General features: G+C 42.1%; 1 protein-coding gene across 3 annotated transcripts in view; it reads right to left on the bottom strand.

The window, feature by feature from the left end:
• TTC7A (tetratricopeptide repeat domain 7A) overlaps positions 1-15,508 on the bottom strand; it is a 164,112-nt gene that overhangs the window by 105,619 nt on the left and 42,985 nt on the right. For all 3 annotated transcript variants that reach the window (XM_010706791.3, XM_010706788.3, XM_010706789.3), the window contains exon 10: positions 6,159-6,263. In XM_010706791.3, coding sequence (XP_010705093.1) covers positions 6,159-6,263 — 105 coding nt within the window. The remainder of the gene's footprint in view (positions 1-6,158; positions 6,264-15,508) is intronic.

Here is a 15,508-nt window from a genome sequence, read left to right as displayed (position 1 = left end):
AAGGGAGGAGGCAGGAAACACAGCAAGTGACACTGGACTAGGACAGCAGACAAGGTTAGAGAAATAGGAGCTTGGACACTCCCAAGACTGAGAAATACCCAAGTATCTCAGAGATCCAAATCCTATAGGAAGGGCTTCCACACAAAGCTATATACTGTTAATTAGATGAATTAAGCTTTTATCTTCTCTGTTATACAGGCTTGTAAGTTTGGAGGCCACGGTAAAGAACAGGAAAAATTAAATAATGGGAAAATTAAGAGAAAAGGGGAAAACTACATGGGAAAAAAAGTGCCCAGTAAGGTGCTGTGTAACAGAAAAGCTCTGTCCCACAGCTGTTCACAACATACAATACATTACATGTCAGGCAATAAAAATTCCTATGCTTTCTATTGTTGGTCTTTCAACATTGCTGATTGCTAAGCTTGTCAACTTATTCAGCATGTAAACCCAGCCCACTGTACTTAGTAATACTTGATCCTTTCCTCCAGTGTATCAAGAGTGGTTTTTCATAAGGAAAACATTCTTGGTTGCCTTTAACATCTAAAATCCTTTGGATTACCTCAGTAACAGAAGCTGTGATGTCAGTGAGAATCTATTTTAAAAGATGGAAGAAATCTTCAGCAGCTCCTTACCATTCACTGTTTTCTCAGTAGCCTCTTCTCACAGTGATGTCAGTCCTTTACAGAGTCTGCTTAGCAGGTGGAATAACTCAGATAATGGGGCAAGATTTGATCTTACAATGTTACTCATACCACAGTAAAACCTATGCATTGCCATGGAACTCCAGGGCTCCTAGGTGACTGGGTACAAGCACATGCACATTATTTATCATCTGTAATGACAGGGTCAGCAACAGAGAGAAGAGAAACACTCTCGGATTAAGTGGTCTGTGAAAGTAATGAACGATAAGCTGTTACCTCAGAAGCATGCAGCTCTAAATCTCCATGCTGCCAACCTTCCAACTCTCCTTCCCGCCCCCATCGTGTATTGACCTCGCTGTACAACTTACACTTTACAGATTTCGTGCATGGTCTGACCTGGCCTTACCCTGCTGCTCTTCTGCCTTTGCCCTAACAGACAGCACAATCTCCATTTTCCCACACTAGGATCTGCAAGTCAAAAGAAGCAAGGGAAGTGGTTGTGAAGTGCAGCACGCTCTTGTGCTGCAGTTTTTGCCATAGGGTGAAGTCTCTCCAAAAATTCATACTAGCTGATAACACTGGCATCATGTGATATTACATGCATTTAACTCCACAGTACTATTTCTGTGGTGTCAACTGTGGGTCGCTGAAAACAGTAAGAGCATGTCTCATGCCCTCCTACTCTCTGTTAGACCACTGTCGTAGAAGATTCAAGCTATCCTAGGATCACAATTCATCTCCATGGGTATTTATCAAATTTTGAAAGCGTCTCCATTGAAATCAATGTAGTAAAATACCCAAGAAAGCATCTTAGTAACTATCGATGCCCTTAAATAATACTTATAAAATTGATACAGTCAGTATTTGACAACTAGTGTTAAGTTTTTAATATTCTTACAACACCTGCCACAACAGAATCCTGTGGAACCTAGATGAGTAGTGAAAATACCAGTAACTTAATATTAAAATACTAAAAACAACAACTCATTGGGTAGCTCAAAATCTCTGCCAGAATAGCTGAGAAGGAGTGCTAAGTGAAGGAGGAAACTGCAGCATGTCTTTTACAAAGTGGCACTCTAAATTGACAGTGGATCAAGACAGGACAACCCCCGTATGGACACTCCAAGTTACATGGACTTTATGAAAATTTAAAGTAACACTCTGAACTTCAGTAGTCCAAAATTTCATAGTGATTTTTGGAAAGCTAGAAGACAGCTGGTTAAACACAAACAGCCTTTGTGTTCCCTTGCATTGTTCACATTTAAGTTCATCAGACCGTTCTGCTGAAACCTTGGCAAACTGGAATGCCAGGCAGCATGGCACTTCAAAAGCAATTTTGAGTTCACTACAAAAACTCTTAAAACACACCAAGGTAATGGGCTAAATACAGCATAAAAGTTCCATCTTTGTTGAAAAATTTGTATGCTATTAAGCTTTATTAAGTACAGGTCCAACTGCATCTTGGCCAAACAAGTGTGATCCATATAGGTGCATTATTTTGAAGTTTCTCTGGTCCTCTAAGACAATTGTCATTAGCTTTAGAACAACTGAAGGACTGATTTGCTGTTCACATTCTGGTTGGTTTGTTTTTTTTCCTTTGTGAAAATCTATAATTCTGAAAATGGCTACCAAAACATTGCTTACTTCATTGAGATGTTTAAAGCAGGCCAAATTCTGAAAGCTAGTGTCTGAGGGGGAGATCATCTGTTGATATAAGCCAGCATGGTGCTAGTAATATGGCAGTGGAGTAGTGCCAATTTACATCAGCTAATAAACCAGTCATACTGTCACAAAAGAAGCTGACGGCATCCAGTTCTTTTCCACATCTGGTATACATTGATTTGCATGGCACAGTATGAATGCATGCATATTTATACTTTGTTTTGCTCTGTGATATTTTTTCCATACATGTGATCTGGGTATCCTCACTGTTCCAAAACAGAATGGTATGTTTCAATTAGTTTATTTGGGTTGGGTTTTTGTTTTTCAGAGTGTGTGGAGATACCATTAAAAAGTCAGCAAAACAAGTTAAAATGACCATTACATTAATTAGGAAGGAGACTGTTCTGCGTTCCTCATATCATTTTACATTTATCTGACAGAATAAATTGTCTTTTTTTTTTTTTCTGCTAGTAACTTAAGTAAGACTAAACTAGTCCACTAGTCCACAGACTATAAACAAACTGAATACAACATCACACTAAAAGCGTACAATAGACAGATACAGGACATACAAACAGCATGTTTTGTTTGTATGAACAGTGATCTGGTTTTGCCCTTTTCCTGCCTAACTAGCAATGAAGTCCACAGATATACCTCCTAACTGAGAAATTAAGCATTTTATATGTTCTGAAAAGCAAGATGCATCTGAGTATTTGCTACTGTTGATATTTGTCCATTAGATTGTTCCAGTGCTCTGTCTATCCTCCTTTCTATTTATACTGGCATTGATCAACTTGTTCACTTCCAGTTTAAATGATTCAATTCTGTTTTGATTGCCATGTAATTTAAATGCAAATAATTACTGTAAGGATGACATTTAGAAAAACAGCTCTGCTAAGCAGGAAGGTCTTTATTAGACAATGGAGTTTGCCAGTAATATCAGAAGCACCCCTTTAACTATGAAATGCAGAAACCTATCATGCTAAGAAGTTCAGATTTCTCTCCAGCTCCCCTTAATTAAAACTATTCTATGGCATCACTAAAGTTTGGTGTCAGGATAGAGTATAGGCTACTGAGAAAAAGGAAGAGGAGAGAGGAATATTACTGGATTTGGTTTGAGTTTATAAGGTTGTTTTCTAAATAACTACAGTAAAATTATGCTCTTGTGAAAAAACGTTATTATTTCAGATTGAACCTCACTTCCAATCCAAAAACACTGGAAAGTGTTCCACGCAATGAAAAAAGCAACTGTTAGAGGGAAAAACCCTTTCTTTGAAATGATCAAAAACAGTTCACTTCTCCCTCCTTCCTTCTATTAAGATTAGACTGTTGCTTTAACATTTTTGCCATGTGCGAGAAATTCTGAACATACCGGATTGACTGAGGACAGAGCTGTGTCTGGTACAGTTTCACCTTCTTTTCTGCATGTCCCTAAAACAAAGTATTCTTTCTTTGTCAGCTGCACTAGAGGATCCAAAGAGATGTTGGGGAGAAGCATCAAGGAAAAAAACAAATTTTACCTTTGCCTATTTTACTGGCAAAGCAGCATCTTTAATTTGGACTAATAATTGCACGTTCAACCCTTCATCCAGCACAGCAATCAGACTTTAATGGTACCATATGAGATTTTGTCCTCACAAAAGTTGCATAAACACCAGGGTAACATAAGAAAAAGAAGCAGTCTGACATTTCTTTTCTCGCTTTCCAGAAATCTTGTCCTTTCACCTCAACAAACACCAATGACTCAGTAACTAGCACAGTGCCTTCGTTAAAACTTCACCGTTCCTGTTAAATGCAAGACAATCACAGGGATCTTGATTTTAGCATGGAGTCTTACAAGATGAATACATTCTCAAAGAATTTTGTCCAAAGGCTAATTAAGGCAGAAGTCATGTGTCAAGCAAATACTGAGAGACCACAGCCTCTTTGAAGCCACTATTTCTGTTTAGAAGTAGTTGACATTGATGATTCATGTTCTATTTGTCTACTAGAACCCCAAGTCCTTTTCTGCAAAGCTGCTTTCCAGCTAGTTGGCACTTCAGCATGTGATTATTCCTCCCCAGGTGCATTTCTCTTTGTGGAACTTAGATTTCTGTAGGCCCATTCCTCCAGCCAATTAACATCCATCTGAATGGTGGACTGATTCAATTGCAGGTGGGCTTTGAGATTTTTTCTAGCTCTTCCCTGCTCACTTGTACAGTGTCTTTGTACTCCTCCCAGGTCACTTTTCCATGCTCCTGTCACTCTTGTTTGACTTCCTGCACATCTGAATGGACAATTCTGCTATCTTCTTTGTTCCCTCCTCTCAGCATTCTAATCTTAAACAATCCACGGTCACCGTAGCAAAGTCTACTCTCACCCTTTGCATTCCCAACCAGTTCTCCTTGTTTATAAGTATCAGGTCCCACAGAGCACCTTCCTTATTGGCTCCAGTGCCCCTCACCTTGTTCACCAAGCAGGAAGTCAGAAGAGTTGAAAAACTACGAGCAACAAGGAGATCTCAAGTTTGCTGTTACACTAAAATCCTGGCTCCTAGGCAAAACAGGCTCCCAGCTTGATTTCCAAAAGATTTACCTTAAATTTGACTGTTGCTGCCAACTTAATTTTTTCCCCCTCCTGGCAATCATTGAGACAGTAGAATTGATAGGGTAAGCTCTTAGACTCCAAGTCCCCCACTGTCACTCCAGATAAATGTAGGAATTCAACCCATGAAGCAACTCTAACTATTAACTAAATTGATGTTGCTTTTGAAATCATCAGCAGAGATGCTAATAAGTCTTTAATACAGCTGTAATGCCTGACTCACTTATAGTTTTAAAATCTCTAAGAATCAGAAAAAAGGATTTGCTTTATTAAAATATATTTATTGTCTTATTTTAAGCTGCTCAGTAGCTTTCAGCCGTCAAAACTTACATACTGAGCTAAGGTTACAAGGGCTAAATTGCTCTATAAGTCATGTAGGTCAGCAAGGATTCCCCCACTGCCCTCCAACCTGACGGATTTTTTCCTAGAACACAATGCTTCCTAGTTTCTGCTGACTCACATACAAGTTCAACAATTGATTCAAATACATACATAACCAAGTGTTCTCACTGACAGTCATGAAAATTGATAGCATTCAGTCAAGTTCATCTAGATACCAATTTTTACCATACAGAGATGCTGAGAATTGTGGCAGTAGGCAGAACATTTTGTCACCAAAATCTGAGCAGATTCTTCTGGTATTTTCTTTCATGCTTTTTTTTCTTGTATCTTTTACTTGTGTTAGCAATTATAAGCCTTCACTGACTGCAGGGACACCTCGTGGTGAGGACAGGTGAAAACAGCAGGCTGCAATTCAATTAATAAGACCAAACAGTATAGGACTGACAGATGTTTCAGCTCCTTGGGATAATGAGAATTTCACAGGCACAGACTTCAACTCCCACTCTGCTTCTGGAGCATACATTAACATATCCAGAACAGAAAACACTGACACAGGAACTTTAAGAACAAAGGATTGAATCATACAGCAGACCTCAGCTATCTAGGAGTTCAAGGGTCAGACTCACTTATTAACTTTTGTCTTCCAGGGGCTAGCAGGGTGGCAGATCCAACTCTGGATATGCATTTGAAGAGGCAGTCTCAAGAACAGCCTTTATGGATTTATCCCATCCTTTTGATGAAAGGCTAGCAAAACCCATTCCTGTGTCTTATTGCAATATTTATTACTAATATTTTTCTTTTCTTTAAAATGTGTGTGTATGTGTATGATTTTTAACACGGATTTCCATTCTCAGCACTCCAACTACACAATGGTACTGTCACTGCAGCATTAGACACATTGCACAATGACAATTGCATCAGCTTGCTTACCCAGTGCAGTGACCCAATGCAGACCTTGGCAGCCAGAAGAGGAACGGTGGGATCTGTTGGTCTCAGTTTAGCACACTCTTTGAGCACTGATACAGCATATGCTGACTGGAGGAGAAGGAAGGGAAAGAGGAGGAAGAAATTAAAAAAAAGGCTGATTAGACAACGTTATTATGGAGTCCACACAATATATTTCAGTGAAATATACAAAACAGTGATATGAGGTTAAAAAAAAAATCACATCGGCAAAAAGCTAGCAACTTTATTCTCACCTCCACAGACAGAGACACATGTGAGCATATGAACACACACACTTCCCACATTCAGAAGAAATACACCAAAGAACCAGCCCGGTCTGTGCACTACACAAGAAGCTGTTAACACGCTGGTAATTTTAACTCTGCCCTTCCAACTCACAGGAACTCTGACACAGTTTCCCCAGTATGCAATCATCTTCTAGTAAGCCAGAGAAGATCATAAAGAGCTTATCCTACAGTACATTACATTTTAGGCCAACTATATTCAGAGAGCTAAAGTAATCTGTTCTGTAGACAGTTTTCTGTCTTTTCTAGTTCCAGGACATAAAAGAATACGACTGGGATTCCACCATGCAAAGGGTGAAGCAGGCAATTGCAGAGCACTACATTGCTCAGCGGGTGGTCTGAATAGCATGAAAAGAAAGCCCATAGAAATCTTCCTGGTGTTAGGTTACCATTCATGAATGCACGAATGGTGTTTATGAAGCCAAGCAGTTACACAGCCCTTCTGATATTCAATGTGCTCTATAAACACTGCTTTTTACAGCAGTGCCATTCACAGCTGCCATATTTCAGAAAGCTGAATGGGGAATAAGGAAAGCTCAGGTCTGAGAGGCTGGCGAGAAGGCCTGCTCAGCTCTATCAGTTTCACAGAATCACAGAATCATAGAATTGTAGGGGTTGGAAGGGACCTCCAGAGATCATCGAGACCAACCCCCCTGCCAAAGCAGGTTCCCTACACCAGGTCGCACAGGTAGGCGTCCAGGCGAGACTTGAATATCTCCAGAGAAGGAGACTCCACAACCTCCCTGGGCAGCCTGTTCCAGTGCTCCGTCACCCTCACCGTGAAGAAGTTCTTACGCACATTCGTGCGAAACTTCCTATGCTGCAGCTTATGTCCGTTTCCCCTCGTCCTGTCTCCATGTACCACTGAAAAGAGACTGGCCTCACCACTATGGCCGCCACTCCTCAGATGTTTATAAACCTGGGTCAGGTCCCCTCTCAGTCGTCTTTTCTCAAGGCTAAACAGACCCAGTTCACTCAGCCTTTCTTCACAGGGGAGATGCTCCAGGCCCTTCACCATCTTTGTGGCCCTCCGCTGGACTCTTTCCAAGAGATCCCTGTCTTTTTTGTACTGGGGAGCCCAGAACTGGACACAGTACTCCAGATGAGGCCTTACCAGGGCAGAGTAGAGGGGGAGGATCACCTCCTTCGACCTGCTGGACACGCTCTTTTTAATGCACCCCAGAATGCCATTGGCCTTTTTGGCCACGAGGGCACACTGCTGGCTCATGGCCAACCTGTCGTCCACCAGGACGCCCAGGTCCCTCTCTGCAGAGCTCCTCTCCAGCAGCTCATCCCCCAGCCTGTATTGGTGCATGCAATTATTCCTCCCTAGGTGTAAGACCCTACACTTGCTTTTGTTGAACCTCATCCGGTTTCTTACTGCCCAGCTCTCCAGCCTGTCCAAGTCTTGCTGAATGGCAGCACAGCCTTCAGGCGTGTCAGCCAATCCTCCCAACTTCATATCATCAGCAAACTTGCTGATGGTGGCCATTATCCCCTCATCAAGGTCATTGATGAAGATGTTTCGTAGCCCACCCCATCATGTTCAAAACACAGTTTCTTTGAAATTTCCAACTCTCATCTTTAATGACCCAGAGCCCCTCTAATGCTCTCCCTGTGAACTCGAGGGGAAGTTTTCTCATAATTTCTTCTTAAATGCCCCATTGCTCCTAACCATGTTAAATACCCATGGACTTTTTACATTACAGGAGAGCAGTAAACACACTACTAAGCTTGCAGAACCAAACTAATGGCTATTCCTATCAGGCCATGGCCATTTCCTCCCAACCCTGACCCACAAAAACTCTCCCCATCAGACCTCTTGACAATGCACACCACTGGGTCTGGAGTCTGCTCTAATCCCAAGGAATTGGCAGCTCTGCACGACAGCTTCACACTCCCACGGGCTATCAGCACTTCCCCTCCCTCACACTGTACAGATCTGGCGCAGCCTGCCTCCTCTTTTCTCCACAGAACTGAAGGTCCAGCTCTTGCTAAGGGATTCAAAGCTTGGCTAAAAACTGGCTTGGAAGGGAGCCTTGGAAAGGGAAGAAGGGATGTACAGCAGTTCTGCCAAGGAAAAGATGAGTTCTATAAGAGAGAACATAGGCTCTGCAGTGGCACAGTGTGAAGCCTCCTGCTTGAAAGCTTAGGTACCTACAGCATGGTCTAGAATCTTGGCCCTATATTCTCCAGGCTGCTCCCCACCTATGTGGGCCATCAAATACCATCAGTACAAATAACGGAATATCTGCTGTTTTACAGTTCCAGACACAATTCAACAGCTTGTCCAAAGCCAGAAGGATGCCTGTCTAAGAGCAAAGATGGGAACTTAAAATGTTACCTCATTCCTCTCAGAAATAAAGACTTTGGTAATTCAGCTCTGAATTAGACAGAAACACATAGCTGTACTCTGCTGTTATTAGATGACTCTCATCCCTCAGAATGAACCTTCATGACACCTATTTGTTTAGAACAAATAGTATCTCAGGTTTTCAGGGCATCTTATCCTCCCCTTACAGAAGGCTGCTTGTACTGGAGGAAGCTGGTATTCCCAGTACCACCACTGGGTGTGCTGCTGTTCAGAAGGGTTTTAGTCCAGCGCATCATCTTCCTTTTTGCCTCTACTCCAGCCCACAGGTCTTTGTAGACCAAAGACCCAAGCAGCACCATAGGATTACATGCCATCCCATCAGCCAGTGCGTGTGCAGCTGAACAACACCTCCAACCTTTGCTATCCCACCAGGCAAAATCAAAATGGAAGGGCCAAGTTTATACAGAGTATACCGTGTCCAGTGCCGCTGCTTTTCGAAATCCTATACTGACTGAACAGGGTGGTGGTTTCTCAGTTCCCCACAAGAGAAAGCAGTAGGCACCTGGGTGCTGGCTAGAGCCATGCTGCCAGCCAGCACAAATTGGAGCAGCAAGATGTCTGTTCTAATTTGAGCCACAGCTGCAAAACCTTTCAGGGTCCGCTCCAGAAGAGAAGCCATACAGCCTGGCTCCCTGCCAGCTCCTCTTGAGCTCTGTCCCCTTTGGCAGACCATTGAGTAAGGCTGGCCAGGACGCACACCAGCTCTTGGGGCTGTAGGGGCTGCAGAAGTGCTTCTGCAAGCTGCCCAGAGATGGCTCAGGAGCCAACGACACAACAGCCATTGCTGAATGAAGCTAAACACAAAATCCTGCGTTGAGTCCACACCCAAACACCTCTCTCCCTGTGCAGAGTGGCTTTATTGCATGCACTCAGGAGCTTCTGAATGCAAACTGACAAAGGCAGAGACACTGTTTCCATGCTGCTCTTAAAACATTTACAAAGATATGTCACTTTAAGCAAGTTTATAAAAATTGCAATTAAACCCAGGGAGCGGAAGTGGTTTCAGAAACAGGGTGACATGAAGTCTTTCTATCCAGCTACATTTAAAAATTCAAGAGAACTATATAATTTCAACTCAAAAACTTTACCTAGCAGAAATTACTCCTAGATGAAACTGTTAGACAAGGAATAACTGTAGAAAGAATATCCCACTCCCAATGGAACCTTACTTAGAGGACATTGGTGAAAAATATAGTACTAAGGTGTGACGCAGATACTCATTACAAGCAATTGGCTGGGAACAAACATCATACACTAAGTATTGAACATGGATGTCATTGGTTAGTAAAAACATTTACTGCGAAAAAGCATTTGTGCAACACTGAAATAATCTGATAATTAAAATGTACATATTCTTTCATTTAGTGTGGGTGGATCAGGCAGCCAAGAGCATTGTTTGTGAGATTCCCTGCAAGGCAATAATGATTAGATTTATTGGTGGGGCATGTTTTGAGAAGAGCAGAGCTCGAACTACAAGTGACGGCGTGCTTCCTGCTCCTAATTCTGAGCTTCAGAGCAGCTCACTTGAAAAAACAAACCCTGGCCAGAATTAAATTCTATTTGGATTTCTAATTGCTGGATTCTAATGACTGCATTGGAATCAGTTCTCAAGGATTTCAGGAAAAAAATAGATTTGCCTCTGGGTCTCATTTGGAGTCTCACTGGGAAAAAGACCTTGTGTGAGTTTCAATGTTGTTTATGGAAGGTCTAATACAGGAGCCTTGAGATCCTCACCAGGTTTAAGGAGATTCATGACAATCTCTATTTTTTGTTAGGTCCAGCAAGGCATAGACCTCAAAACAGGCTATGGAGTGAAAATACTGACTTAATGGGAATGTTCAGCCACAAAAGAGTGAGCTCTATAAGGGACTTAAAAACCTCTATTACAAGAGTTGAGCATCTCCATCCTTCATATACCAGCTCTAAGGTTTTTGCAACAAAAGAGGAAGGACACTGCACTACTGTTCCATGTTTAAATCCAGTATCTGTGTAGGAATCCATTCTTCTCTCTGTTAATTTTTCTTCACCTAATCTATTTGCAAACAATATTCCTCTTCTGCTGAGAAGGAAAATTAGGAAAGGCAGTTGCAGGGAAGTAACTGCCAACATTGACAAACGGCTGCTTTCAGTTTTAACTTCTGAAAGAGCTCCATACACTGCATTCAATATATGGAGCGCAGTTCTTAATCTGCAGTGGTAACACAAGTAGCTATTGGGAAGAAGGATGGAAAGGACATCTTCCCTGAAGTAATTAAAGCTACCATGATTTTGAATCCTATAAGGGAATAAAACAACCAAAAACTTTTATTCAAATACTAAATACTCTTCTTCCCCATTTGCTAACTATACAACGAAGTACACAAGTATGCCCTTGAAAGATGTTTGTACATGATCAATCAGTACAGAACAAAAAATTAGTTTACTGCTAGTTTCTCTGCTTTTCTAAAAGGCTTAAGAGATTCTGCATTCCAGTTAGGTAAATGCATTGATGATGCCCAGATACTGGATTTCCTAGTGCACTTCAATACTATTTATCTCTCTTTCCTCTTCCACTATACCAAAGCGAGAAAAGAAGGATGTCAGAGAATTCATTTCATACTTAGAAGATAAATTAAAAATGTAAGAAAAAGGAAGAATTTCTAGACAACAAATTGTGCCAACCAGATATGACACGCCAAACACAGTTGCTTTTCTCTTGCAGAGGTTCCAAAAAATCTTTCCTGACTTTTTCTCTTCAGTAATACCTTCCAGCCAGAGAGAAGAAAAGTGTTCCTCAAGAAGGTGGTCTTGGTAGATAGCCTTGTGCTCCATTCAACTGGCAGCTCAGGACACAGCTGAATCTCCACAAATAACACTGCTTTATTCCTAGAACCATCCTGCCTCATCATGGAAACTATGCTGTCTGAAAGGGATTTGGGGGAAGGTGATGTTTGGGGGTGGGGAGGGGTCTTTTATCTGTATGCGAAAATAAGTACTTCCCTTACCCTGGGATTCACAGCTATTTAACTATAAGAGATCTTGAACCAGCAAGGGAAGATGACATAAGAGGGAGAAAGCAACTGAGAATATGGCTATTAGCTATTCTGATGTTAGCTGTTCACTGAATGTCTATAATTCTGTGAATCCCTCAGTATAAACAACATTCCCCAAAGACATTCGCTTCCCTCAATATAGGGACCCTTTTCTTTTATCCCATGGCTTGCAAACTGGAACACTGCAGTTAAGCAGCTTCAGACATTCACTTTTAGAAGTACCTCTCAAATCTTACGATTTAAAAGAACAAATCTGTCCAGGATAATGTGATGAATGCCCCACTTCACACTTTCTGTCAAGAAAAGAGAGTTAAGCCTCAAGGCAACCCTGCAGCCCACCCAGGTACTCTGCTCAACAGGCAGGAATTTTCCATTTTTAGCACTACCTACAGCACACACACATACAATTCTGATCTTTCTTTTGCACCAAAAGAAACCAAACTATTGCATATCCCCGAGATGGCTGACCTTTGTAACAGGATCTTTAACCAATGACTGTTCAATATTTTAACTTCCAGTCCCCAGCAATGCTATTTAAGGAGCCATCTGAGACCTCTGCTGCTCCCAACGTTCCTGCCTGCAATGCGAAGAGAAATGAACTATTTTTTTGCCAGTTGCCTAGCAACCAGCCTAAGCTTTAGCAAGAAAACCAACAGAAGGAACAGCCTAAATCAGAAAATTTGTCTGCTCTTGCTGCAGAATTATGTATCAAATATATTTATATCTTTCTTTCTAACCTTCTGGAAAGCTGTATGTTGGCATTACAGACATGGCCGAGTCAAACTTGAAGCTCCTTGAAGCTACCAAAGACATCCGCTTTTGCTGCACTGTTTTAAATAAGGAGAAGTATTCCTTTTTTGGGTGCATGACAGATATGAGCAGCTCAGACATTAGCTGTCTCTATTTGGCTATGACCAGCACATATCAGCAACTCTCAAAGGGCTCAGAAACCAAAGTTCATGTCTGTGTAAGGCTGGTTTCAAAGCCCTAGAAGTGCTGCTGGCACAAGCCCTGGGCAAGGCTGCATTATCTCCCCTGCTGAGCAGCTGAAGGGAGCACCATGACTGCACTCCGGGCTCTGGGACAGCTGCAGCCTGCTTCCTCCTAAAACCAGCTGAATCACAGGTGCCAAGGAGGATGCGATTATTTCCCTTTGTATAGCATCAGATGCTTCCTGAAGTGTTATGTTATTAAGAACCATTCAGGTAGACAAGCGTGGCTCTTTCTTCTTGTCTTAAAGATGAGCAAACACAGGAAGGCTAAGAGGAGACAGGAGCGTCTTTGCGTAGTTGAAATCAGGTTTCTCTGCTCAGTTTTGCAATGTGCCATCCTTCTGGCTTCAATTCCTCTACTGGCAGCCATTCAGAACAGGGGGACTAGCAACCACACAATTGTTTCTGGAATCATGCAATTGCTGTCCTGAAGGCAAGCACGGTGCCGATACAATGGTGTTTTGCAGGCACCGGATGAATGCCTGGGCAGCTGAATACCAGGCACCCCAGGAACATCACCAGCAGCCCCAGCACAAGGTCTGCTGAGCACAGCTCTTGCCTCCAGAAAACTTCCTCCTGCTCCACTGGACTCCCATCACAGAGGCTCTTCTCTCCAGCCTCTCCACCAACTCCAGACCTCTTCTCTCACAGACATCCTGCTGTTCTTCATCCCCTAAATGAGTATGAGGGAGGGAGGGGCAAGGGCAGATTATCGCCCCTCAGCAGATACTCTTGACATTCCTCAGGAAGGCCAAGACTGTATCGCTCCCCACTTCTGCTGTCAGGAAACATATAAACAATCCTAGAGCTTTTAAGTCAGTAATGAAAAAAAACAATAATAAATAGAGCAGAAATATTAAATCTGAGCATGAAAATGTTTCATGCAATGAATATACTAGTAATAAATATCCACTGGACATGAAAGCTGACTAAGACTGCTGCAGGTTGAAAGGCTCAGCTAGGGCATCCAGAACTCATAGATCAAGTACATTCATCATTCACCTAATAATTTCAGTTCTCCCTGAAGCAGAATCCTCCCTCACCACCCTTGGGGAAACAGCACATCACTGTCATGAAAGACAAATCCTGTCCCCTTGGATTGGTACTTAAAAGGGAAGCATCAACACTGCTTTATGTGTGCCTTTACAAGGCGCACTGTTTATTGATTCACCTTTCCCTTCAGGTGCAGCGCAAAAAAAACACGTGATGCACAACCAGAAGACCATCAAGTACTGTTGATCTAAATCAGAATCCAACCCCATGATGTAAGAGCTCCAGTGACATTTTGGGACACTCGGGATGGGTCCTGTGTGGGGCTGTGAAGTGTGGAAAGGGACAAGAGTCTGAACATGTAACTGATCCAACTGGTCTGAGGCCAGAGAAATGCTTGCAAGTGCACAAGTACCCTATTTCACATCCCTCTTGCCTATAATACATCACCTAGACTGACAATTTTGCCTCCAACTTCAGACACCAGCAGCTGTGTGCTGGTCATCTCCATGGCCTTCAGTGCAAAACACTTAGCTGCAAAGCTGCAGATTCTCATCGCAGTCTTCTACTCTGTAAATACAAGTTTGGGCCTTTTCCATTCTGCTGAAAACAGGTCACTTTTACTTTTTGAAAGTCTTGAGACAAGCAGATGCAACCTACTGCACTCATTTTAGGCTGGCAGCAGGACAGTGGCTCATCTCACAGCCTGAGGACTGTGCCAGATGGCATCGGGCTATCACAGTGCTCACCACTCGGGCTAGGTCGGTCTGCGCATGGCAGGCACAGGGAGCTGCTATGCCCACTCCACCCTGGCTGTCATGTCACCAAATTATGAATGTTACTACCAGCAGAAGCAACTCAAAGCATCTGTGCAGAGTTCTGCATTGTTTTCTAGCACCAATGCAGGAAAACGAGGGTTCTGCATCAGTCTGATTTTAAGCTTTTCTCTTGCCTATCCAGAATTACACTGCTGACACAGGACATCTCTTAGTGTCCCCTTTCTACAGCAGGTATGTCTCATGCCATTGTCTGCAGCTTCCCAGCATTTCATCTAAAATTGTCCATAAAAGTATTTCAAATTTCAGGCCATACTGCAATCATAAATAAAAAAAAGTGCTCCTTTTGTTCAAAAAACACACAGTACATGCATGCCCAAGAACAGCCTTAAAAACAAACGAAACAAAAAACCACACGAAGAAGCAGATGACATCATTTTTATCATTAAGGGAGATGCTGAGAAGCACAGGCAAGTTAAATTGCTGTCACTCCATTATTTCTACTGCTTTAAGTGGATAGAAGAACAATAGGAAGGTTATGCTTCTCTGAGCTTTCTTATTCACTGTTTTATAAATCCCTAAGGCCTTGCCTACTCTGTAAGAAATTTCTGAAGTGACATGCCTATTTTTATTAAGATGCATCCTTTTTAAACTAACGAATAAACTCAAGCATACACACAGTGACGAGCTTAGCTGGTTGACTTAACATTCACAGTGATCACTTGTGAAAAATTGAGCAATTTTTGGCAATTTTTTGGCTAGTTCAACACAGTACAGAACAGAGGACAAGACAGACCTTTACGGCATTTTTTAAGAAGGTCAGATTTTGCAAATCCTAAAAATGTATTTGAAAAAAAAAAAGAAAG

This window comes from Meleagris gallopavo, chromosome 2 (genome assembly GCF_000146605.3).
Source record: "Meleagris gallopavo isolate NT-WF06-2002-E0010 breed Aviagen turkey brand Nicholas breeding stock chromosome 2, Turkey_5.1, whole genome shotgun sequence".
In the NCBI taxonomy this organism is placed as follows: Eukaryota; Metazoa; Chordata; class Aves; order Galliformes; family Phasianidae; genus Meleagris; species Meleagris gallopavo.
This window is presented reverse-complemented; position numbering and strand designations above follow the sequence as displayed.